This window comes from Trichogramma pretiosum, unplaced genomic scaffold, assembly GCF_000599845.2.
Source record: "Trichogramma pretiosum strain Unisexual culture from Peru unplaced genomic scaffold, Tpre_2.0 scaffold48, whole genome shotgun sequence".
Lineage (NCBI taxonomy): Eukaryota > Metazoa > Arthropoda > Insecta > Hymenoptera > Trichogrammatidae > Trichogramma > Trichogramma pretiosum.
The window spans coordinates 214,110-241,649 of record NW_019641228.1 but is presented as its reverse complement, the minus strand read 5'-3'; the positions used below and the strand labels follow the sequence as shown (position 1 = coordinate 241,649).

At 40.9% G+C, this 27,540-nt stretch overlaps 1 protein-coding gene across 3 annotated transcripts; it reads left to right on the top strand.

Moving 5' to 3' along the window:
• The first annotated feature begins 492 nt into the window (after positions 1 to 492).
• LOC106650223 (cysteine-rich secretory protein 2-like) lies at positions 493 to 26,967 on the top strand. Of its 3 annotated transcripts, none has more exons than XM_014368144.2 (6): positions 493 to 765; positions 18,848 to 19,055; positions 21,273 to 21,409; positions 23,709 to 23,854; positions 26,046 to 26,252; positions 26,638 to 26,967. In XM_014368144.2, the coding sequence occupies exons 2-6, from the start codon at positions 18,965 to 18,967 to the stop codon at positions 26,879 to 26,881; spliced, it is 825 nt and encodes a 274-aa protein (XP_014223630.1). In that variant the 5' UTR covers positions 493 to 765; positions 18,848 to 18,964; the 3' UTR covers positions 26,882 to 26,967. The 3 variants fall into 3 exon arrangements, with proteins under 3 accessions (XP_014223630.1, XP_014223629.1, XP_023314085.1); XM_014368143.2 differs by lacking the exon at positions 493 to 765 and adding an exon at positions 3,761 to 4,173; XM_023458317.1 differs by lacking the exon at positions 493 to 765 and adding an exon at positions 11,505 to 11,592.
• The last annotated feature ends 573 nt before the right edge of the window (positions 26,968 to 27,540 follow it).

Sequence of the window (27,540 nt, the reverse complement as noted above, 5' to 3'; positions counted from 1 at the left end):
ATGATTTTTCTTGCGACGAAACATATGCTTATTGGAAGATAACAGTTGATGAAGGTTTACTGAGCGTGTATTTATAGAGAGACAATTATCAAACTATGATAGCCAAGGCTCAATTAAAATAACGGCATACATAATTCGTATTTATTTACAAGCTAGAAATGACGCAGCCGATTGAATCATTGTATACAATCTCGCGTTCAAAATAATAGACGCATGCATGGGAAATTCAATCGGTTTACATAGACCTCAGGGAGAGAAAAAAAGAAGTGAGTTGTAATTGTATCAGCCTCTCTCGCTCTCATACAGCGCTGCAAGATTGCCAAAGCAGAAGCCTATAGGTATGTGTATATACATCGCTGCAAGTGAAGCACGTTAGAGCGCGTGCTCAGAGAGAGAGGCAGGCCAAAGCTCCGCTACGTATAGGAAATACGGACTGCGAGCTTTCGCGGAAAAGCGCGCGCGATCAGTCAGCCCCTGCAAGCTCGTGAGATACGTTCGACGCGGCAAACTCGCGTAAAATACAGGAAAAGCTCGCTCGATGCTTGCGCGGTAATGAGTGGAGAGGATAAGAACTTTTGAAATCGAGGTACAGAAAAGGATTGTTTTTTTTTTTCATGATCGATCAGTGTTACATAGATAATTGAAAAGTGATGTAACGTGCTATTGATTCTGGATTTTGTCAACGATCTCGACGCTAGCTATGAGTTCATCGAATTCCGGTGCACGTGGATCTTCCTAAAGTGTGCCAAGACGCAAGAGCCAACGGTTAGTTTAAATTATCCGATTGACTGCCATGAGTTCTTGAAAGCTCTCATGAGCTTTTATCGATTATTTTCCCTTTATTTTTTCATTCGTACTTGGAAAAATTTGGTATAAATTTTATTTTGTGAGATAAAATTTTAATGCCCGGTCGGGTAATGCGATTCTCCGTTTGTTTACATCGCAAATACTTGTCTTTAAAATTCATCGAAAGCTCGAATTTTGAATTCTCGCCATGGCAGGCAATGATTTCAAATATGTTATTTAATTTGGAAATCAAACTCGAGCGAGTGGTTATTTTTTCAAAGCGATCCATTGAATTTGGGTCAATTACCATATACATTCTTTTAAAAATGTTCGATACCTTAGTCGCATTCCACATTTGATTTTATTTGATTGAAAATCCATCCTCTTGATTAGCTTTTGAAAATATGTATGCACTTTCGTGTTTAAATATTTAAAATTTATATAGACGGTCCGAATCAATTGTTTTCGATAAAATAAATATAACGAGTTGAATTAATGACAAATTAAAAAGTACCAATCTGCGGAATAATTGCATTGTGTGACCCAGATAATAATGCGTTGAAAACACCTCGTCAAAGAGCATTGTTCTTATTGAACAATAATCGTTACGTTTAACCCGTCGTTTTATTCTCTGAATTATAATGCATTGAAAATTTAATAAAACTTGAACGGCAACATGGTTTTCGTGGGCTACAGCTACAATTAAAAAGTAACATTTCGAGTACATTTTTCAGCAAGATTACCAGTCGATTTTCATATTTTATAATCACATAATATACGATGCTCCTTCACTGCCGCCGCTCCTCACCTCGTATATGCGCGACACAAAAGCTGTTTATCCATATTTTCTATTCCGAAAGTTTACTTTAAATTTTCCATACATAATCACGTCAGTCTGTCGCTCTCATCTAGAGCAGGTAGTGTGCGTACACGAGAGAGATAAAAAAGAGAGAGAGAGAGAGAGAGAGAGAGAGAGCTAGAGAATTGTGATGATGAAAAAAAGTAGAAAAAAAAGTAAATAAAACACAACGTTGTGCGGGCGAAAATATTGTGGGGGAGAAGTTGAACAAAGCTTGCATATGCGTTTGGTATATGCGCACAGCGGCAATTCCATTATGAAATTAGATATATCGCACGCACGAATAATGAAATACGTAAGTAGCGAAACGGGTTTTTTCGTATTCCGTTGACACTACGGTGCTTCAGCAGAGAAAATCCGGCTTTACCTGCCAATTATACGTGTAGCCGACAACATAATTTTCCACGCACGATCCGTGCAATGTTTATCTTAATACCGCAGAACGCGCCACTCTGTTAATAGTGTAGAGCTCGTATATGTATATATGTGGTATATACTTATACATACTCAGAGTCGTTAGGCAGGAGAGAGAGAGAGAATATCCAAACTTCGCGATAATGGCTCGAACGTATATATCTATATAAGTGCACACACGCAGGGAGCGTATCATTATACGAACAGAGTTCGCAAACTGTATAACGAGAAAATTTCATCAATCTATACGTTCGACTCTACACGTGTGCTGGCGAAGGTAGTAGCACATACATTATATTATGTATACGTCACGAGGACGTACATTTTTCTTTGCTCCTGCCACTACTGCTCTTGGCGCTGATTCAATTACTTTAATGCACTCCAATAGCGTTAAAAGTCGCACCAAGTTGTCGTGCATGCCACGCATATTTTGTATTAGGGTAAACGATATAGTCCTAAATTTTACGGACGGGTCCTGCTGTTTATGCGCACGAGCTTTAGATTATCAATCGATTAGCTTCCTAAGCCATTGGTTTATATGTATTATGTGCGAGGAGAGACGTGGCGGCTAATCACCGTTTTGGATACTGCTTATAGTATCATGTGTCAGGTGATTATAGTTTTTGCTTTTTTCTCATATACTCCATAGGAAATGAATAATAATTGAAATTTGCATTCATATTTTTACGAAAATTTTTTATTTATATTACAATGAACGAGAATCATCATTAAATAATATATAAATCATTTTTCTGAATAAGAAGCGCTTATATCAGTGAAATTGTAATCGATTACTTTGTTTAAGACCTTCAACTTCCTAAATTTTGGTAATGAAATATAAAAACTTATTTTTTCTATGTTCATTTAAAAATTGAGAAGTTATGAGTTAGTATGGATTATTCATATAAAAAAATAGAATAATTATGAACATTAGGTATGAATTAAAAAAAATATAAACGCTCACCAGGTACACTTTTTGAAAAATACAATCAAAATTGAGGAGTCAAGTTTTTTGGAAATGTTAAATATAAATCATTTATTAAAACAATCTCAAGAATTATTTTAAGACCGAGCAAATTTTTTTACTCAAGTATCGAAAAAGCCCCCAAAAATTGATATAGAGTAGTCAATGACTCTCGTTATTATTAATAAAATATCAATACGAAAGTGTGTGTGGTCTTACAGATGACAAGTAATATGCAGCATTGCTGATACCTCAGCAATTAATGCAATGTAAATTGTATGTAAGTTTCTCAAAAATCAAGTGCGAATTACTCATACGTACGAGGGGCATTGATCATGTATGATCTTGTCGCGTTATAATAGTAATGTTTTCGTACGTAGCTCTTCGAGATTATATTAAAGCCTTATGCAACTATTGTAAGAAACCGACGGAGAGTCTCGATGCGCCGTGAGAGAGCCATTATTATCGCAACGCCGCGACGCGGAAGTAACGCTTTTTTTCTTTATTCTTTTTGTTCTTTCGTTATTAATCCTCGCGCAAGATGATCTCTGGAGTCCGCGCGTGATAGATAATCGATTTGATGGGTCGTATAATGGCGCGAGGAGTGCACTTGTATCTAATTAACCCGGTAATCCTTGACTCCTTAACTCGCGGCGGCAAATGCGCGTGCAGCACAATCGACGATGATGATTTGTGTGCATCATATCTCGTCATATTAAACGCAAGATCGGCGCTCGTACAACAGCGAGATGATTACGATCTCTTTTCGATCGCGTACCTCGTATATAAATATGTACCGTCTCGGCTCTTTTCTTTTTCTCTCATAAAGCTAGCAACGCCAGAAGTGCCAGCATCTCTGCTGCGGGTGCGTAAATGTGTGAGTGTGTGCCTGCACGAGACTCTTCGCAGCAGAGAGTCACATAAGTATATATAGCCGCCCTCCGATCGCGTGCTCCATTGTGGAATTTATACATATACGTGCAGTGCATCCCGTATAATGTACGCCACTTGCCAACGGCAATAGTATACGCGCGCCAGTGTGTAGAGCTTTTTTCGTCGTCGTCGTTGTTGTTGCTGCCGCCGCCGCCGCTGCTGCTTTCGCCTCGCTCCCTCTTCGATATATATCCGCACGTGTCCTGACTGTTTATACGTGAGTACAGCATATACACATCATCATGGTTTTTGGCCCTTTCTTTTTTTATTCTTTTTTTCTTTCAAAGGGAGATTATTATTGTTACTGCGTATTCGGGTAAGCGACGACAAAAGCTTTATCGAAAGATTTTTCAACTTTCTTTTTGGTTTATTTTCCGCACTGGGACAGCCCGAATGAGTTTAATTTTGATTACAGAAACAAAATAATCGTATACTCTCGGCAGCGAGATTTTTTTTTTACCGATGTGCGTAATAACTCGCTTGAACGTCGATGCATTTTTTAGCCTCATTGTTGGGCTCTCTATTGAATTTTTCACGCCGGGAGCACACACAGATTTACCGCAACTCGGTAAACGACCTGTGATGAAAATCGCGCGATTTTCGGCTTGCTGCAGCAGCAGCAGCACCGCCGCCAACAAAAAAAGTACGTTAGTATTTTTCAACGCAAACGTTTTAAAATTTACGTTAAATTATATACGAGCTGCAGCCCCGCGTACACGTACAAAGTTTTTGCAGCACTGCAAGCACGACACATTTACACGCGCCGCTCGCTAGCGCTGCGCACTCGACACGATAAACGACATCGTATTAAGTTGTTAACAATTGCGCATACCTCGAACTTGGCCGCACCGCTACAAGGAACCGCCGCCTCCGCTGCCTCCGTCGTCAAGTGTACAGCGAGATAAATAATACCCCCCCAGTACATAAAGAATCTGCATAATGTCTCGTAATTCTACTTTACATGCGTGCTTGGTATGTATAAATTCTCGAGTAATATCATAAATTCGCCGCGGTGAAAAAATATATGTGTGTAACGCGCGCTACTGAAAAAAAAACGAGCAGAAAATATTTATAGTTATGAGTTAGCTCTCTCGCGGCACAATAAAGAATTCTGCATGCCATGGATAAGCAGGAAGGATATAAAATTGCGCGCGCACGTGCGTAGGCAGATGTGGTAATTATAAATATGAATGTAAGCTCGATAGCTCGTTTGGAAATACGAGGCGAAAAGTAACCAAGTTTGGTGCGCTCGACATACCGTGAGGTTCATCGAGCTGCTGTAGTACGTGGCACTGGAAAATGTAGCCCATGAATGCTTCGTCAAGAGAGAGAGAGAGAGAGAGAGAGTGAGAGGACTCGTTTGCGACGTGGACAGGAAACCGCAAGCTCGTCTACCGGTCATCATCTATGTTCGCCGCAACGTGTCGACTCTACAAGCATCGCGCCCTTTGAAATGTCTTCTTGGCGCGCGTCAAGAGTTTGGTGTTCTATATATAAATGCTGAGGTGTAGAGTCGCGACAAACTTCTTGGTACTTTTATTTCATACTTCATATATCGTTTGATTTGAGCCGCCGAGAAAACGCTTTATTTATTTTACAATTTGTGTACGTAAACATGGGTTCTCTTTAATCTAGTAACTTTCACAGTCTCCCGAGCTGATTTTCATCGTTTTGTTTTTGCGATTTACTCGTTTGTTCGGGATATCGAAACTCAAAAAAGTCGAAAAAAATGCAATTCGTGTGCATACCTTGTATAGTATCGAGTAATTTTCTCCTGACAAACTGTAGCACCGACACAAATGAAAAAGTAACAAAGAGGTAAAAAGAATTACTAATCTCATCATCGTGGATTCACTCTGCTTTGGATTTTTTCACCGAGCTTGATAAAATAAAAAATAAAAATGAACGAAAGAAAGATAGAAAAATTTCGCACAACTTCAAATCACGACCTCGATGGCTTAGTGAAGTTCCCTTGTATCCTAGCTCTTTCTATATGTATATAAGCGCTTTAGTTGCAGTTGTATAAATGCCACGAGGGCAAAAAAAGAGGATGAAAAAAAAGAAAAGATTAAAAAGGACGAAGGAACCTCCCCAAAATCATCTCTTCCGCTGCAGCTTGCACGTATCGTACGTACGGGCGCGCAGATAAACCTGCTGCATCGTTACACACTAGCGGAAAGAGAGAGAGAGAGAGGCTGAGACACACATACAATGCTCCACTCTTTATACACCCTCTCTTTTGCTCAGACCGCTGCTGCCACTGCACCTATCCATTTCATCAACTGCGCGAACGTATGTGTATATTTGAAGCGCAAGACTCAAAGGGCTTTTGAGCAATCGAGCAATATTATCTAGACTTGGCTCACTTTTATATTGTGCAGCAGTGGCAGAAGTAGTTGCAGTCCTGCATATGGAGAGAATCAAGATAGATACCCCAGCGTGTCGCATGGGTGTCCCAAGCACAGAGTTGCAGTTTTCAATTCGCTGTATGAACACCAAATTTACTTCAGAAAATAAGTTAAAAAAAATTTTTGTACATCAGAAAAAAAAATTTTTCCTCCACTAATTACACTGCAAAAATAATAACAGTAGTACATGGATTATCATAAACAGAATTAAATTTACATTTTCTGTTCGTTACTGAATTAAAGTTACTCAGGTGTTTGTAAGATGGTATTGGTAACATTCAAGTATAAGTTATTTTTACATTTAAGATGTACATACTTATATTAAAATAAAAAATTTTGACTAATAAGTCACATAATCTAACTGTTAATTCTGCTAATATGAATAATCTAACGGCTTATTCTTTTATAAAGATGTGCGAAAGTTCGTGTGCAGAATTGTAACAGATATGTTATAATGCACTGAAAAAAATTTTATACCCAAATCCAGCGAAAGTGGCTAGCTGGATTAGCAAAAGATATTTTGCTGCCACGGCAAAATTATTTTGCCGTGGCAGCAAACAATTTTTGTCGCGGCAGCTAAATGATTTTGCTGGGACAGTAAAAGGTTTTGTCGTGGCAGCAAAATATCTTTTTTACTTATAAAACGATGATCTTTATAAAACGATGTTCAAAGTGTAAGAAAACGCTATGGCAACATCAAAATTTGACGTTTTTCACATATTTTGTTAATGTCAAAGTTGGCCATTTTCGAGTTTCTTGCAACATAAAATGTTGAATAACTCGGAAACTATCAACTTTATTCGATAGTCGTTGCTGAAAACTGATTCACTCGTCCTCGTTCGACCAGTTGACGCTGTCTCGTAGGATTACCTGGATTTTTGTGCATCGTTTTAGGCATTTGTCATACGCGCACACAAAACTCGCACAGTCACTCGACGAAATACTCTTTACTCTTAAATAACTCGTTGCAGTCGATGCGCACTAACTTGTGGGCGAAGCTATGCGCGTCTTACTTGTTGTTCGTGGACGCGCACACGCGCGCTCGGAAGATGAAAAAAAAATTGTAGAGAAAGCGGCACATAGGCGCCGGGCCATATGTCTACGGTACGTACGTTACTCTAAACGACCCACACATTTAAAATGCATACAGAGAGCACGAGTCATTGCTGTGCCCGCTTTACTTTCTAATTGAACGACTCGCTTGCCACATGCAACATACATAGCTTCGTCAGTGTACATTACGACGCCGTAGTGTGAACAGCCAGATCGCTTTGGCTGCAGTCTATGATCGAAAGTGAAAAATATTTTAAATTAAAAGTTCTTATATTTGTGTGTATGTGTGTGATTATTTAGAACAATGGCTGAAAACGACCGAAGTTGTTTGAGACAATTAACACTCAAGCGAAAACAGGCAAATTGGGAGATTGAAACGGAGCGACTTCAGTTGTTCTTCAATGAAGTTCTTCCCTTGGTTAAAAATTGGACGGGTCAACTTCCTAATCTACGTGACATCTTTCGAACAGAAGAAATCGATTTCCTCCTCTCGTGCGCCTTAGATCCCGATGATGAAGAATCGGAAAGACAATTCATTGAGTTCGTGATCAGCACTGGCTACAAAGACGAGCCGGACTTGGACGAGGAAGGCAAGCCTCTGTTGCGTCGCACCACATCGATTAATCAAGTTATGACACGGAGTCCTCTTTCAGGACGCGATCTCTTTCGAAAACTTTTTCAAATCTACGATAGATTCGATGTGAATTACGTCGGTGAAGATGGATACACGCATTTTCACGCGGCTTGTGAATTCGGCGTGGTGGAAATCGTCGAGAAATTTCTCGAGCTCGGCCAGGATCCTAATTGTCAAAGTTTTTTTCGGCCACCGCTGCACTTGGCTACGTTGGTGAATTTTGGTGTTTACAGTGATCTGATCGAAATGTTGTTGAGAAATGGCGCCGATCCGAATATGGCTGACAAAGATGGTATGACTCCGCTACACGTTATTTGGGAGAATGCAAATTTTCGAATGGGGTCGTTACATATATTCTTAGAGATCTGCAATGACGTCGGTCGGGCGTTGCAGATCGACGCTCGGGACAATTTGGGCCGTACCCCGCTTCAATGCGCCGTGGCTAATAACGCGCCGTACTGTGTCGATGTACTCTTGGATAATGGCGCTGATCTGTCACAATTCACTTTTCCCACTGTGAGTCACTTTGACGAAAAATATTCAGATCGTCAGGATCATGAGTATGAAAAGCTATGGCATGACATCAGCCTCGTCATCGGACGTCTAGAAAAGAGAGGATATGAATTGGACGAAAACGCCTATCTGACGATCAGGGCACTATTCATCAAGTACAAATTATTTAGCTATGCATCAAGTACAGATATTCATCAATCTCTGCATGACGAAGAGTTTGTGAGAGACACGAAAAAATTAATGTGGAATTCGAATTTGTCGTTCTACGACTTGATTCATTTGAGTCCCAAAGAGGCGGCGAAAGTATTCACATTTACAGACTACGTTAAGTTTAGAGACTCGAATGAATATTACAGTCTGTCTGAAAGAACTGGTCTGTTTTGTGTTGAGCATCTGTGCGAGATCGTATCAAGGAGATTTATACCGACCAGCTGGGCAGTGTATCCATTCTGGGACTTGATACACTACAGACTACCGATTGAGTGCTGTGAAATGATCGTCGAACACCTTCCGAGTCAAGATTTAGTTAATATTATGGTGGCGACTGGAAATCAAGACTGGTGATGGCGATTGCATTATTCTCAATTTTATAATCTTATTCTAAATTTGTTAATTTTTTTGATGATTCAAATAAATAAATTAATACGGCACTATTCAAAGTAAAAGTTATCAAATTGTATATTTATTGGTCCGGAACCTTATCAAGACAAAAGCACAAGAGTACGAGAAGACCTTCGGGTACTCAGCTGACCGCCGAGTTAAAAGCCCAAGTCCTGCGATGATTACACTTAGACTGAACTAATAATGCAGACTAAATAATTATACTTAACTGAAGCTTCTGGTTTCTGGACGCCTAATCACACGCGCATAATAGCAGGATGTAAGTACATATCTTTAGTCGCATCGAACGCAATACAGCAGACAATCATTCAAGCTAGGAGAAATTAACCGAATAGCCATGTCACTGTAGCGTCGTGTATCTGTCTAAAAAAAGAAATCAATCAATCTCTCTCTTGAGCTACACTTTCTAATCGTTACCAAAATTTTAATGACTTCTACTTTACTTACACTGCCGTTCAATTTCTTTTGCCATACTTAAGGGCTCAAAGGGGGCTTAAATAATTATATATTTCTATTTATTGTATTAAGCTGAAAAAGTGAAAAAAAATTTTTTTTCAGAAAACAGGCATAAGAGCCTTTTTCAATACCCCATTTGAAAGTACTTTGTCCAGTTAAATACTCACAAACACATAAATTAACTTGTATCAGCCTATGACCCTTCAGTACCCCTTAAATATTCTCAGTGCTCTTCGCTGAAGGGTCATAGGCTGATACAAGTTAATTTATTTGTTTGTAAGTATTTAACTGGACAAAGTACTTTCAAATGGGGTATTGAAAAAGGCTCTTATGCCTGTTTTCTGAAAAAAATTTTTTTTTCACTTTTTCAGCTTAATACAATAAATAGAAATATATAATTATTTAAGCCCCCTTTGAGCCCTTAAGTAAAAAATGAGTAAACTTCAAAGTGTCGTATGTCAGTCAAAGAAGGTCGTATCAAGAGTTTAAAATTACCTAATAAAACTGATTTTTCCGATTCTTTATTTGTTGAAATCAATCGGTAAATTGATGACTAGACCCTAACATAATTTATTTGAGAAAATCTCGTGAAATTTTAATATTTAGCTATTATAATTTTTTTTTTTTTAAGCACACTCGTGAAATTTTTTTTGGGAATTTACAAGCGATTCAAAAACCTGAAAAAAATAGTGACCATCAAATTTTGGGCGAGGGCCATTGAGGATTTGAAAAAGTACATGTAAAAGCAGAAGCTATGTGTTTAAAATTTTAATTTTAATATAAGATGCAAACAATTTTAATTACATAATTGCTTTTCAGCAATAACTTTAAAAAATTTTTTACTACAAGAAAGAAAAGATAGTAATCAAATAGAGGTGTGGAATTGTTATTTTATCTTGGTCAATTACTGACAATATTGATGATCAAACTATTAATTACTGAATTCAAAATTACTGAGTTAAAATTGATAAGATTTTTCATAATAAACAATAAGATTGTTCATGGTACGTCAAGGACAATTCACAGGTAACCAATTGAAGTAAATATCAATATAAATTTCATTATTATTAACAAATAAATATGATTTTTTATTAAATAGTCAAGTATTGTTGTGCCTGTATGTAGCTTCAAAATAGCAAATGATTCCTTTTCGCTTTTAATGTTGAAAAAATATGTTTGATCACTATCACTAATCGATCATCAAAAATATTTATTTTTCTCTTCACCTATTAAACAGCATTAAAATTTTCTTAGGTTAATTGCTTGCGTGTACTACACAAGCTACCTAATAGTCATAAACGTTGCTGTTTTATGTATCTTTCTCGCAATTCGCGTAACCCAAGACCTTCGATGATTCATGCTTCGTTAATACGTGCTACGTTGAATTACGCACGCGTCGTTATGCGCCTTCGCGTTCAAACGCTCGCTTATTCGAGTCGATTGATCGTAAATAAATAATCGGCATTAGCGCATCGATACTACGCTATGAAATTACAGATTGTTTTTAATTGAAAGAAATGCAGGCTCTATGAACAAAGATACTTGTAGATCGTACGCGATTTTCAACTTTTCGTATTTGTTTCTTACACGGTTAGTTGACAAATTATTACAACTTTACTTTACAAATATTTTATTTATTAATAAATATGAACGATCATACTTAGATGTAGCGAAAATTCAAAACATTGTTATCCACAAAGTAATATTTCCACTTTGTGTAAGTGATCGCGCACACTAAAAAGAATTACCTGAGACAATTACAGCTTATTCCACGTACCTATATACAAGAACGTCTCGTTCACTCGTTTCTTTTCTCGTTCTTCCTTTCAGTGTCGAAGCAAAAAAATCCCCGTGTATACAAGAAAGCGAGATGCGTGCATTGTTTGGTCATTTCGTCTGCTCCGTGACTTTTGTTTGTCTCCAGGGCCGCGAAGACGTCAATCGTCCGCATGTAAGTAAAAGCTTAAGCTCAAAGTTCCAACCGTCGTAGTAATTGCCTCGACGTTTTTTGAAAAATTCACTCGAGCATAGCTTGCGAGCATAAGTTGGAGATCGATGCCGTTTGCACAGGCCACAGAAGCTCCAACAGTTTGTCAGACACGCGCGCAGCAAGATATAATAACTACTCGTGTCCCGAGTTATTTAGGTGGATGTATTAGCTTGGCGCGCAGGGCATGTGCAACTACTCATCGGCCCTGAAGAGCCAAAGTACAACATCGCTGCGCTGAGTTAACGTAGAGGCGGTAAATCATGAGATGCGCGCCGAGGCTCTAGCTCTCTTTTATGCATAATCCAGCGATTCGCATGCCAGCCGCATTAATAATTACAAGATATGCGGGGGCCGCTACTGGAGCGTTTTCTTAATACCAAGAGCCGCGTACATATAGGTATAGCATCGCCAGCGGGATGTGTAAGATAAACAAGTTTCGCGAGTCGAAGCTCGCGCGGGCAGAGACGAGGAGAGAAGACAGCAGAGAAGACGAATTTGGCACTGCAGTAATTCGGCCGTCGATACATAAAACTTGCAGCAGTCCTCTTTCTCTCTCTATATGCGAGTAGATGGAAAGCGCGAGGGTGGCGCGCGTTGAAAGCTCCATTAACGTTTGCACTTTCTCCGCTGCAACGGTTGGCCATTTATCTTCGTTGCTGCTGATATGTGAGCTCGCGATATATGTACGTACACGTTCACGCACGCGTGTGTTAGCAACAGCAGCAGTAGTCGGGTACTCGCGCGCGAGCTGCTGCAACGATCAGTAGACTCACTGGCACATATATTAGGCGTGCGCACTTTATCATGCCGTATAGTAGTGCGCAGTAATGCGCATAACCGATGACGTTTACTTGTTTATACGCCCTGTCGTTGTGCTGTGTACATTTGTGCGTGTGCTCGCGTGCCTCCAAAGTAAATATTAGATAAGCGGCGTGCAGCGTGTTCAGCAGCCTATGCGACGTATTGCCAAAGCCTCGTGTCCCGCACGCAGGGCAAATACTTATTTCTCTCAGCGCGTACGTTTGTAGCTGCCTTTGTGAGCTCGTAAGTCGAGTATCGTAAAATGAATAGGTGCCTGTATATTAGGTACACGTGCTTGCTATTACTTACGAACAAACACGCAAACACTCGATGACAGAAGTCGATGCTTATGTCTGTTAGCGCGCTGATAAGCTTGCGATATACAGTCGTACTGTGCTCGTGTGTCTGAACTTTAGATTTCTCTATCCACCAACAGGGATTGCGGATGAGCTTTCGAACCTATGTACAGTGATCTGTGTGAATCAATGATGTATTTGATCGATTGTAAAACATGCTCATTTTTGTTTCTCTCATTTTCTCCACTTTGGAACGAATTTAATTACAACAAACGATGAATTTAAAAAAGAAATGAGGAATTTTCGAATAAATATTGCTCTGATTACACTACTGAAAAACTCTGTAAAATTTTAGAATGAAGCAAAAAGTGCTAAGGATAGAAGGTACAGATAGAAGGAGAAGCGTAAAATTAACATCATTAATAACTTTTTCACTGAGTAATTTTAAGTTTAAATTAGTACCAGGTTTTTCTCGAATAAAAATATTTAAAAAAAAGGGCCAAAGTAATTCGTTGATTAAATCGTACTACTGCAAAGCTAGACTACTCGAGCTCTGCGAAAATATATAAGAACGTTGCGCGCGAGTAATGCATAAAGAAAATTTGCGAGATCCGCCAGGTATAGTAAGAAGAAAAAAATGAAAGACGAGGAAGGGCAAGAATGAACGATACAGCCTCGACGATGAGAATTTTGATGAGCTCTGGTAGGCGAATGAACGAGCGAACGCAGGTACGGCGCACACAGTTCTAACGAATCTTACGGCTGGCAAAAAATCATCTCGGTCTCTTTTGTTATACCGCATTTATACATTGAACCGAAGCGAAATATGCGCGTCATTCGACGAGTAGTTTGAATATTATAAACATAGCATTATGTACATTAAATACTGCACTCGCGTCTTGAAAGTATGTTTTCAATGAGCTGCACAAACGCCGAGGATGCAGGCAAGTATGAAACGTTTTGAATAGGCATTAGGACGCATTCAGACGCATGTGTGCGGTGCATTGAAGCGTTAAAGAAGCGAATCGCGCGAATATCTTTCGTCCTAAGCCACGTGGATGTCTGTACATACGCATATGCTAGGCGCGTGACACAAGCGTCGACAAATTTCGCGTGTACACGCGAGCAACTCACGTAGGTGAACATTATCGCGTAATGAGTCATTCGCAATCGCTATTATAGAGCGCGTAGCTCGCGCAAGCTCGACGAATTATTAATTTTTAATCACGATCATATCCGGGCCGCAGAATCAGCAGCAGCAGCAGCTTTATATATATATATATATATATATATATTATATAGCCGAAGCAGCGACGCAAAACGACGAAATCCGAGCGCATTTAGCGAATTATTCCCCGACTCTATAGTTTAACGGGAGTTTAGAGAACTGCGTGTGGCAGCGATATACGTATAGGTATAATGTGGCGCGGGGCGTCGCGTAATCGTCCTCGGGAATCTCGAGCTCGAATTATAATCCTCGCGCTAGCTAGCTCGTGGCAGGCGACTGTCATATTATATATATAGAGCCGCAAGCTCGAAAGAGAGATACACGCGAGCTGTGTCAGAGTTAAAGCTCGAGTGCGAGCTCGTAACGCTAACGTAAAATATCAATATAAAGTATTTGTTGTAGACTGCGGTATATTTGCCAAATCGCGATAACTCAGCTAGATCGTTACGACTTTAAAATCAATCTGCCATTTAATCGTAAATAAGCTCTCAGTAAATTATACGCTATTATTGTTTTTTGTGACAGAGAAAGTGAGCAGGAAAATAGGCGCGTATCCCCCATCGGCTCTATGCAGCAAAGTTCCACCGCTGCAGTGATATTAGTATTCACTCGCTCGTGTTCGCCGCAAACGAGATCTCTCTCGAGCGTCGTGTAGTACAAGGATCGGCTCGCGTAGCGTATTACGGTATATCGTGAACCCTCCCACGGCACACACGCACACACACACGACTGCAAGCACGTATATAGATATCAGCTACGAGATTTGGCGGGCGTGCATCGAAACGAACGCTCCTGTAGGATATAAAAATCCTCAACCTCCTCCTCTCGGTATACCTACGTGTGCCGGTCTATTATACGAGCGAGACATTTCGTAAAAGTATTGAATCTCCGAAATTTGTAAGGCTTACGTATGGCTCCGCGTGTATTACGTCGCTGCTTCATGAGCGTACAGCAGGCGCATAAACCGAAAGGGCTGGATAAATATGATTAAATGGCTAAACGCGGCTGTATATAATACGCGTATAGACCGCAAGGGAGTCTACTCAGGGCTGCGCAGATAGAGTCATGTGTGCTACATTGGCTCTGCCAGCTCGACAGCTCTCCAACTCAGCCAGCCGCACATGCACACATGCACACATGCACACACGCGCGTGTCGATATTTGATTTATACCCGATAGCGATAGGGCATACACGCGCCTGCTGTGCTACACATACACGATAGCTATCCGCAAGCACTGCTCTCTTTCTCGCGAGCGCCTATATGACTCTATGTCTAGAATATATTGAAGGCACGTATTAGTCGTATCCTATACCCGAAGCTCCGAAACACTACGTATCTCCGTGTGTGCATACATACGTGTGTGTATTAAAAAGTACATGCGGCTTGGATTCGTGCACCAATGTAGAGATGCATATCGAACTTGGCCTTTTCCGATGCTCGCTCGAGCTATCTGTTTTCTCTCTGCGCTGCACTTGCACAGCCTCTTTTGTCAAAGTTTTTATACATATATGATACAGCTGCTGACCGCGTGCATGCTCTGGTCTGAACTATTAGTGCACGCCAAGTGGACACACGATCTCTCTATACGTGACGCATTTAGAATTTTTCACGCATCGGACACACATAGAGTATATGTGGAGAATAAAGTTTTCATTTCGTTCGTCCACAATCTGGCTATGTATCTACATAGAGCGAAAAAACAGTACGGATCGTGCAAGATGAAGTCACAATAGCGCCGAGCTCGAGATCATGTTGCGGGGCATGCAAAAGCTTTGCGCGCTCGAGGGAAATTTAAAGCCAGCATTTACAGTACATTGAGTGCCGTATCGAAAAATCAGAATAGGCTTTATTTCGTTTAGGATTTGTGGATAACCAGAACTGAACAAAAATGAAACTAAATGTTCACACAAACATTGCGCGGAAAAAAGTTTGATATCGTGTTATACATAAAATAATAAAAATGATTTCAGAAGTCGAGAAATACGGATGAATTGCAAAAGTAAAATTGTATGCATCCATTCAATTTTTTTAATTTTATTTCATTGCATCTCAAAAATACTCGTCAGTATTTTACACTTGACTCAGATTGCTCGATTAACGATTTTCTTGATTATCATAATGATCCACCTATTTTTGTTTTAAAACAATAACATCCGGATAACTAAGACAAGTAATTGTTTATTTGCAACATTTTTAAGCAAAATGAAGAATAAGAAATAAAGAATATCTTCGTTAAGGTTTTTGACTTTTAATGAAATCCATTGAAATTGGATGCATAAATCAAAATAATAATAATAATATTAATAATGATAATTTTAATAATAATAACAATAATTTGGGTTGGAAAATGAATAATTACAAATAATTGAATCCCTTTATATTGATTCATAAATTATTATGCTCCATGACCTAAAAATATACGAAAATGTAATAAGCTCCATCTACTCGAAATTTCTCATCATTTCGACGAACTAACGGAAATACTAGAGGTGCTATGAATTTAATACTTGCCCCTACGGATTTGGCATCCTCTTGTCGGACGCTCAAAAAATTATATCAAATCAAGCAACAAAATAAACTATTTTACTACGCGAAGGCAAACAAACTCTCATAGCCACGGAACATTATTATGATTTTAATTTTATGTTCGAAAATAGTATTATTATAGACATTGTAAACCAATACAATCTGCTATTACTTAAAGTCTCTCTACATATAATACACAAATCGTGGATAACAATGTTCATTAATTCAATAGGTACAAGAGCTTGTTAATAAGCTAAATCCTATTTTCTGTTTATTTTCGTTATTGTGTAATGCCCTTTGTATTAATTATAATCTATTTTGAATGGCAATAGGCTTATTCAAAATAGATACAACTTTGTATTTCTCCGGTTTATTTGGCATTGATTTACCTCACTACAGCAGCATTAAGTTTGAAGCTTGATAAGGTGCCTCATGGAGATTGAATGGATGATAACTCTATCGTTAAATTAGCCAAAAATGTTCAATTCCAAACATAGCTAGTTATAGTTTTTAAGTTAATTTTTTTTACATAAAATTAAATAAATTAAAAATGTTAGATTGGAATTACGAGACAAATACAACTCGCAATAGTCTGATTTTAAGACAAACGTACAAGGCACAAGTAGAAAGTAAAAAATATCATCTTTCAGCAGCATTGTCTTATATTGCGCTCACGTTAAAACTTTTCGATTGTCGCTCTCGGGTTGGGTAAATTCAACCTTTGACGTATAATGATTAATTAAGGGAAACACGCCAAACTCGAATGAATATAACAGCGTCGAAAGGAGACACCGACTGATTAAACACCTTGACAACTTGGCGTCTCACGCTGCGTGTATAGCTCGCATAATACTGTCAAGCTCGAGCTGTGCGGCTGCTCCTGCCACGAGTACTCCTTTCCCCATGTGTACACACACACACACACACACACACACACATTCGACACAATATTCGCGTTATACGTACAGGTGTCATTCGCAAAATATATGTGGCAATAAAAGTTGCAGCCGCACCATGCACTTTAGGCCGCGCGAGCTTGTGTGAAGCACACCCACTTGTATAATATACTGCGTGTATTACGTTTCATTGTTACCTTATATATCTGGCGTAAAAGGCCGTATATAGATGTGTTAGGAATCCACTCCAGCGCTTCGGCGTGGATATACAAGAAAACACGTTTTTATCTATAATACGAGCTCGCCCGTATAATAATTCTTCAGGCAGCCATATTTTCTAGCTTTATGCACTCTCGGGGGGTGGTGTGCAGTATAGGTGTGCACTTTGTGACGCGCTACAAGTGCACCACGTCGATGTGTACGTACGTACATGCGTATGAATGCACGAAAAGCCGTAGTAGTTGCAGGAGCAGCAGCAGCAGCGACGGTGGCACGAGATCCCAAACTGTCCGCCAAGTTATATACATTCGTAACGTCAAACTCGACTAACTTGCAGCTCTCCGAGGGCCGCCTTTATTCAAAATACTGCCTCAATGTGCATCTATACATATACATCTATACGGGGACGGTAGTGGCGCGTACTTGGAAATTCTGAAACTATAATATTTTGGTCAATTGGATTCGTGACAGAGAAGCGAGAGGGCAGGCTATGTACATGTAGGCAGTTGTAAAGGCTATATAAAGTTTGTTGAGAGCTGAAATTACATGTCCACGCGCGGGGGCAATTGGAAAATTTCAACGCCCTTTAGTACACATATACTGATTGAAAAGAAGGAGTACATCGAGGTCTCGATCGAGCGGCCGATGTTCAATCCTCGAGTACTTCCGATTGCTCCGCCTCCATTATATATTACATTACCGAGATGTGCATGATGCATAAATGAGAGTAATTTTTGCTTTTCTAGTTAATAATTATACTCACTGCACAGTGCTGGATTTATGTTCTCGCCTGTAATGGTGCAAATGCACACTGTAAACGCGCTTAGTCGCGAGTGCCGTCCGACGCATGATTATGGGTGAGTGATCCGACAACCGCGCAATATTGCATCGAAGCCATAGATAATTATTATGGGCTCGATGGACGATCGACGGTTTCGGTCAAAATTACTTGGCCACAGGTGGCCTGAATGACGTACGTGTGCAGTCAGCATGATGTTGGAAAAATCACGCACGCTTCGCTGCCATTCTCTTGCTGCTCTAATAGTGACAAGCGGCAATGTTTTTTTAACTATGTAAACTTTTCGCTAGCGATTGAATTATAAAAAAAAACATCGTCCAATCTCTAAACAAAGCCTCAATTGAAAGTAAATAACTCAAACACATGTTTTATAATCAAGTTTTTTCGCGATGCAGAGTTTGCAAAGATAGCTCGTCATAATGTAATATAATATCTCTTGTAATTTGCAGGTACCGCAGCTGCTTTAGATAAAAAGTGCAGGACAGCAGCGCAGCAGAGTGGATAAGAGCCGAGGGACCGCCAGTAGGCGCTTTTGACAGCTGCGCCGCTGTATCCAGTCGCCGAATATGAAGCGCCCGTGGCTGCTGCTAGCTTTACTCGCACTACTGCAGGCGTCACCGTCGAGGAGCGACGACGACGACGAGCATTACAAGCCTGGTATGCAACTCAACGTTTTTTTTCATATCACTAATCGCATCGTGGGGGGTTTAATCGCTGATAAAGGAGAATTATATCTAAGGACACACTGGGGTGGTAAGAGAGAAAAAAGACAGAAGCTATCGAGGAGAGAGCAATATTGTTTTTTCTCGTTCAAGTTAGCTCGAGTACCATAAGTACCATAGATACAGCTTGTAAGCAGTTTATTTTTTACGATAGAATCGTCGAAATGACACGAGCAGTGCAACCCGTGCACGTTATAGAATATATATATGAACCAGCGCGTTGTAGCTACAGCCAGCAGTATGTATATAGCGCGCGAGGCTGCATTCGAGATATTAGCCTTCCCTGCGAAAAGCAGCAAACGATATTACACAAGCGAGCGTAAAATCTAATTTTCCTCTTGCTTTCCTTCATTTCTAATAATGCTCTTGCCTCTTTCGCTCGCCGTCCCGTCGTGTATACGTACACTCATACTTTCCTGCGTATAATAATATATACGAGCAGATACAACTAGGTATAAGTACGCGCGCGCGTTAACTCATACATCTATTATCGTTATCGTGAATTTCTTAGCGGCGAGCGCAGAAAAAAGAAGGCCTGGCCTGATGGGCTCTTAAATGCGCGATGAAAAATGCACGACGTTAGTTTTCCTTCGAAATCGTGCGGCTCGCGATCCCCGCGTAGTAGTTATATGGCAGATCGGAGATGAGAATTTTCACTTCGTAAAAAAGGAGCAAGAGGAAAAAAGAGGAAGAAAAAGAAACGAATCAAGCTGAGAGCGAAGAAAATTATTTAGTTAGTTTCGAAATACTTAAACACGTTCAATTAAACTTTTTTACTCGAAGATTGCCTTCGCCTATCTTATACCCCCTTCTAACTCGCAAGTTAGTTTCAATTGTTGCGCGTCGAACTTCGTTATACAAGAATTACTAGTTCATCGAGTGGCTGAAAGTTCGTTTTCTTTTTCTAACATACACACTCACACGTAGACTTTTGTACGCGCAGGGAAGAGAACGAGCGCGCGGCACGTTTCATCAGTGCAGTATTTGGATTTAATAAAAATTTTTTTTTTTCATCATCTTTTTGATTGTGGAAAATTAGATATGAGATACGACGCGACGTGATCAACGCTCAAAACGTTATTATTGGAAATGGAGAACTTTACAGTCTCGGCTTACAAAGTGACTCTTGACAATTTAATAATGAAAAATGTCAACTGTTTCATATTCACTATTCCGCTTAACGTTACCGTATGCCATTTATCGCACTGGTCTCCATATTTGATAAGAATTTTACTTTTCGCAGTGAAATATTCTAGTCATTGTGTGACATTTGTTCCCTAGAAAAAAATTTTTCAGTTCATTTTAGCGCAATAATGATGATGGATACATTTTTTCTCCTCGTTGAAACAATTGAATAGGCTTTAAAAATGTAATGACTTTTGCAGAAAATTTTACTTGTTTGTTTAGATTCGCAAGTCGGTTTGATTCCTGTACATATGAAAAACAGTAAAAAAAAAAATACCTAAGAAAAGAAATATAAAAAATATTTTGTCAACAAAAGTTTTCAAATCATTGAGATACAGATCTTTCAAAGGAGCAAATCGACAAAAGCATCTGGTAATAAAAGACAAGCGTGAACGCGAGGCAACGTTGCTTTTTCTTCTCGCTTCTCTTCCTTCTTTTTCTTTTCTCTCTCTCTCTCTTTCTTTTTTTTTTCTCTACCTGGCAACGGAACTGGACAAACATTTCACGAACTGCAAACATTATCAGCTGACTTTTGTGTTTATACATGGACTTTCAATCCTCTTTTCAAGATTTACACAGTCGCGCTGCAGGCGTCGAGTCCAAGTTATATATACACGGTGTATACATTCGAATAATGAGGATAAGGCGATTCAGCTCGGAGGATTGAGAACGTCGCGGAGAAATAGGAACGAGGGGGGTGATAATACAAGTGTCGGCATTTACGAAACAGAACTACGAAAGATAAATCGATTGTCTCTCGCACGCGTAAGAGTGGAAAAGAGTTACTCGATAGTTTGGCAAAGAGGGAGGCCAGCGAGCTCGAGCGATAGGAAATGAAAAAGAAGAAGGCAGAAAGGGAAGGAGAGGGAGAGCGCGCGAACGAAAAGAAAAAAAAAACATTCGCAAAAACTGCAAAAAAAAGAGTAAGAAAGAAGAGGAGACCGAGTTTGGACCGTTTCTCTTTCAGTACCTAAATTATACGGCGACAGAATTCCCAGGAGGGTGCTCGATCCCAGCGACAAGAAAGTCCAGAGAAAAATCGTCCTTTATCACAACTTCTTCCGGAGCCGCGTCGATCCGCCAGCCGCCAACATGCTCGTCATGGTAAGCCAAAAAGATTGTTTCTTTCTCCCTTTCTCAACCCTTTCCCCCTTCCACATTCCGGTGTCATATTTTTTACGATACGTCAGATTCGACAAAGAAAGAATCCGCCCAAATACTTCATACACACTTGCACATACACACATACAAGCAGGCCACGAGAGTAATTGAATTCATAACTGGGACGGGATATAGATGTACATTGAATAATACATTATAGAGGCTTAGAAAGTTATACATAAGTCTAAAAACAGAGTTATATGCAGCCGTGGGCCGGCGTAGAATAGGATATATCAAAAAGGAGAAAAAGCCGCGGGAGAATAAGAAGAAAGATTTAAACTTTTTCGAAACTCAATTCGAACTCCTTTCCTGAGCATTTAAGTCACCATATAACGTAAAGTTTTACATACACACATTTGCACTCCCACGCACACAGCCTCGCGTACAGTAGTATACAGCAAAAAAGTTATTTACATTGATACGCTAGCAATTTTTTAGCTCCCAGAATTCTCTCGGGCCAGTTATTTTTCAGTTCATTTTTCAATAAACCCTTTCGAAACGGTTCAGCAGCAGCAGCGCACGTGTAAATAGCGGCCGATATCAAAAGTAATTAAAGCCTGCAGTGAGAGAGAGCTGGCAAAGCTCGATCGCGCGTAAACTTCGTCGAATGAATTTTCCATAATGCTCGGGTAAATTTTTTATTCCGGAGAGCAGTCCCTGCTGCGCGCTACAGCTGCGCTGTATATAGCGCGTAAGACGCTAGACTTGGCGCACGAGTTAAAAGCGGAATTTATGAAGAGTCTCGCGGGCCGCTCCGAACTCCATAATACATAGATATAGTCGAGCGAGTAATTTTAACCCTCTCGCGCGCGGCGCACGGCTCTGCTCGTGAGCTCCGCCGAGTGTGTGTATATAAAATCTTGCCTTATACGCGAGGGCGAAGGCGCGTGCAATTACATAAAGTTAGGGATATAGTTGCTGCGGGGGAGAGCACTCGCTGCTGCTGCTGCTGCTGCTGCTGCGCTGGTTGACTTTCGAGATTTGTCATTCGCGCGCGAGCCGATCTCTGTATATACCGCAGGCACCAAAGTTTCATTCAACTTTGCTACGTTGCGTGCAGCGGTGTAATATAAGCCGCGGCCGCGGCGCAAAAGTCTAATCGTAAATCTCGTTATTTGGTGATAAGCCACGATTCCCGGATAAACGCTCTGGCTGCGCTATCCCCCGCTCGAAATACATTCGAGTCGAGATTTGTGAGAGAAACCTGCCCGCGAGAAATGTATTTGTAAAGTCGCGAGAGCAAAGTTCGCGCGGGCTTTATGTTTAAGTTTCCGTTACTCGCTACGAGCTGTATCGGCCCGCTTGAAATATCTCACTTCTCCTGCTAATAATACCTCTTCCGGCGCCCTTTATAATTTGTATTTTACCTACTCGTAATTCGCGTATACTAGAACAGTAGGTGTTGCTTCGCGGTAATGCAGCAGCCGACGCGCAGGCCACGTGATACTTTATCCTGCATTGGGAAATTTTCCATTTAGAGCTTCTATATTTGGGACATAGTGCAATATAGGATATATCATAGGTGCGCAAAAATGCAATTCTTTGGTACACGCGCACATACAAAATGAGGCAGCCGCCAACGGGCTGCTGGGTGGCAAGCGCATTTCGTCGAATCGAATTTTCAATACGTTTTTGCGAGTGTAAAACTGTCGATAGCAATAATACCGCATCTTCTTTTCACAAATCCATTGGAATAGCGTCGACGGCGCGGGGCTCTCGGAGTTGGCGCGCGAGCTTTTTTCTCCGTGCGCATCAGCTGCGAGCGCTTCGCCATTTCTTCTTTTTTTTCGTAAAAGACTTACTTATACGTATTACTTTATACACCTTGCCGTAGCACATCACACACGTACACACACACACACTGCTTAGCTTGGCATATATATACAGGAGGTAAATCCCCGAAGACCTTAACCAGCAACGCACATATCCTTGGCGCGCGAGCTTGCGGGGGTGACTTTGAACGCGCCCCCCGAGGGAAACTTATCTCCTTTTTCTCGTTGGGGCGCGGCTGCTTTATATTTGTGTATCTATATAACAACAGTGGCAACAATCGAGATAAACAAAAAACCTCGTAGTCGCTTGTTTGCGTTGGCTTATTTTTCCTTTTTCCCCGTTCTCTTTATACCTATATAGCACCCCCTCATGTCGGCTCTGAGCAAACGCATAAAGTCGAGGGACTGCTACTCGTGAGAGCTACTACTATACTCGTTTCTTTTTTTTTTCGTTCCATTTTAATTCGCAGAAGTGGCATTCCGGAGCGGCTAAGGCAGCGCAGAAATGGGCCGAGGAGTGTTACGCGTTGACGCACGACAATGCAACTGGTTTGCATACCGACGCTTTCGGAGGCTGCGGTCAAAACATCTTTATCTCGACGGCGCAGATGCCCTGGTAAGTAATTTTGCCTCGTGCCATCTCGCGCCCGGAGCTGAAATTTGCAGGACGCGCGAGCGAGCGAGCTCTAATTAACGCGGTTAGTAGCGAGGAACATTTACAAACGAGAGCGAGCGTCTCGCGCGATTGTGGTTGGCAGGCTGGAGCGCGCAGCCTTTGCTGCACCGGCACATAATGACATAACGGCTCCCTTCGGATGCGAGCCAGTGGCGCAGGAGGCAGCAACGCAGCAACCAAGTCGATTTTTCGCCTTAATTGTTCAGAGTTTGATTTCGGTTTATATAAAAACGTAGCGAAAGCAACATTCAATTACAGCGCGCGTACGACGCAATTAAAGCTTGTTTATATTAACGGAAAGCTCGTGGCTTATGTTGGAAAACAATTGCGGCATCGAAAGCTTGCACGTACGTTTCGATTCGAAGCGCAAAACTTCCCTGAAAAAGTCACTCTCGGTGTCTGCAAAATAATGCATGTTATGACTCGTGTGTGTGTGTTTATAGCGAACATGCAAGCTCCAGAACGCGAAAATTAGTTTCTATGTAACCAGCAGTGGAAATCCGTCGAGCAGATTTAATCGATCGTCTTGTTACACGAGCGCGCCACACTGCTCGACGTTTGCATGCTAATGAATCTTGCTGCAATTACCAAACTCTTCTCTCTCTCTCTCTCGCTCGCTCACTCACTGCCGAAGCTTATCGCTCCAACGAGTACGTATAATCTCGATAAATGAGCTTTAATGCATTGTCAATTATTGAAACGGATCGGGAGAGAAAAGAAAGAGAAAGAAATTACCAACTCGAGCGCGTCAATTATGAGTCACTAATATGTGACCTAAATTTTTTTCAACTCGGCGTCGAGCAGATTCGTGCGCGCCCGTGTGCGGGTGCAAATGTAGTGGGAGAGAAAGAAATGAAACGTCAAGGAGTACGCTGCAAGCTCCGCGCACGAGGCTCTATACTGGAAGGCTTGAACGCGCGCGTGACACTTATGTACATGTGTGTGCTGCGCGACGTGGAAACCGAACATTTAATCTCGAGCACACAGATACACGCACGCCTCGCGCAGCTATACGTACATGTGCCATACCACCGCTGTGGCTAGAGATTTTGAATCCCAATGAATCTTGGCTTACAGCCAGAATCCTTGGCATTATGTGTGCTTCACTCTCTGCCGGCGAGGTGTAGCACGCGCGCGTATACGTACACAAGCCAACGAGCTGCAGCCTCGAGGCAACAAAAATGTTAATCTTTCTGTATATATAATATTACAGCTGGCTTCTACGTGTGTATTATATATGAAATTATTTTCACGCTAAAAAATGTCCATTGTGTGTGTGCCACCGTGTCCTGGGATATTTCGGTTTCTACGCTCTTACTGCTTTGCTGAAATATTTTGTTTTTATTTTACAACCTAGTTGAGAACTGCACTTTGCGAGTTTCCCGCTCTGATTTCGGTATTACTTTCGTCAATTAATTATTGAACGATATGGAAGCTTTATATGCAATATGCATCGTATCGACAAGTCAATCAAAACAGAATAACAAAAAAAAGATAATAATAATAATAATAATAATAACGTTGAGCTGCTCGATCGATTAATTTACGCTTTCAGGAAAGTTTCGAATATTCAATATCATAGGCGTAAAGTAGATAGTTCTGCTGTTATTAATTTTAATGAAGAAACTTCCAACATACTTCCAGGATCGTAAAAGCTTCTTTCTCGATATATATACTCGAGCACAGACACGCACAAAGAGCAGCTACTAACGCGTACAGACATGCACACATGTGCATTTGCGGAGAATGTGGCTGAAGCACAACTTTGGCTTGCTACTGCTGCTGCCTTTGCGAACTTTGTCAAACCGACGGCATATAATACGATCGCGACCAACTCGTAATTTACCCGTGATAAATATTTGCTCTCATTATCGATGTATCGAGTGCGTATATATACTCAAAGTATAGACGATACGTATGTATAGTTTTAAAAATACATTGTACAATATATTATAACGAGTGGAGTATATCTGCTGCATACTTAATGAAGCGGCTCTCGGCCGCGACGACACAAGTTGGGAAAACTCGACGCCGATTCGTTCGGATTCGCAGCCGAGAGCCGCTCAATGATCAATAAATTAATTGCAATAATTCCGTACGTGAGCTGAGTTATAACACGAGCTCGTTGCAGGTTCTTCGCCATAAAGACGTGGTTCTCGGAGGAGTCGCTGTTCAAATACGGCTCCCAGGAGCACAATGAGCTGGGCAAGGTCGGCCATTACACGCAGATGGTCTGGGCGACGAGTCATCACGTCGGCTGCGGTTGGGCCGAGTGCGACGGCAAGCGCGGTCCCCGCGGTATTCCCTACTTCAGCTACGTCTGCAACTACTGTCCAGCGTGAGTTCTCAGCTTCCACTTCACCATCTCGCGCTCTCCCGATACGTGCGGAGCGCGCCCTTTTTTATATTTAATTTTTTTTCACTCGCTCTTCTCTTTCGTTCCGTTTTTCGCCTTCTTTCTACGACCTCGATATTGCATTATATATCTTTTGTCCGGTGGACGCGGGGTATAATTGTTTTTCATTAATAATTCAACTGGATTGTCTATCTGTAAAAGTCGCACTTCAATTACCCTTAATTCGCTTCTTTTTTCCGAACGCTTCCTTTTGTACGTTCGAATAATTAATAAATGAAAATCTCGACTCATGTTTCAATCGCGTTATGATTAAAAAAAAAGTCGCCAGCATCCTCGTAGCTATTGATTTTTTTTATTGAACGTGTAGGGGCAACCGGGAGGACTTGCTGTCGACCCCGTACGAGATCGGCGATAGCTGCTCGGCCTGTCCAGGCGACTGCCGACTCGGCAAGCTCTGCAAGAACTCGTGTCCTTGGGCGGACCTCTGGGCGAACTGCCGACAGCTGCACGACACGTGGCCCGGCTGGCTCTGCGACTCGGACACTGAGCAGGGCCGCGAGAGGCGCAAATTCTGCCGCGCCACCTGCCACTGCCGTGGAAAAATCTTCTAAATCGTTCGTAAGCGCGACCCTGCCGCGTGACAACTGTGAGATACTTATAAATTATATAAATATTAAATTATAAGTTTGAGATGTAATAGCTGTAGTAGTGAATAAGTCAAGACGTAACTACACCCACCCACCTAAACATCACCACGTTGACAGATGCACTTACTGCATTCGTACCGCCAAAACATTTATCTCTTGTACATAAGATCTATAAATGACAATTAATATGGATTATTATTGCAATTGATGCGATAATGAAATAATGATAATGATGATGATGATGATTGAGTGTAATGGGATATCGTGGTCCGGATGGATTTTTTCATTTCAGAGTAATGATCGATTGAATTTCGACAAAACAGATTCCATTTCTCACCCTCTCTCTCTCTTTCTCTCGGTATGGTTTGCAATCACGCGATACAGGGTTAATAATTTAAATGGACTATTTCGCATGTTATAACGTACCGACACGCTGATAAATTGAAATATTTTCAACCGACATTGTGTAAACATATAACACCGAAGTACAAAAGCGTATTCAAAGTAAGAAACGTTGATCGAAAAATCTTACCGGAAAAGAGGATACAATTTCACCTTCGCCGATGTATCTTTATTATATAGATACATGTAAAATAGCAAACTGCATTATTAGCATAACAAGC

Excerpts from the sequence above, each read along its gene's own strand:
- LOC106650223 (XM_014368144.2), top strand. The coding sequence starts at position 18,965 with ATGAAGCGCCCGTGGCTGCTGCTAGCTTTACTCGCACTACTGCAGGCG. Across the intron at positions 19,056-21,272 it reads CGACGAGCATTACAAGCCTG|TACCTAAATTATACGGCGAC; the intron begins GTATGCAACTCA and ends TTTCTCTTTCAG. Across the intron at positions 23,855-26,045 it reads TCGACGGCGCAGATGCCCTG|GTTCTTCGCCATAAAGACGT; the intron begins GTAAGTAATTTT and ends AGCTCGTTGCAG.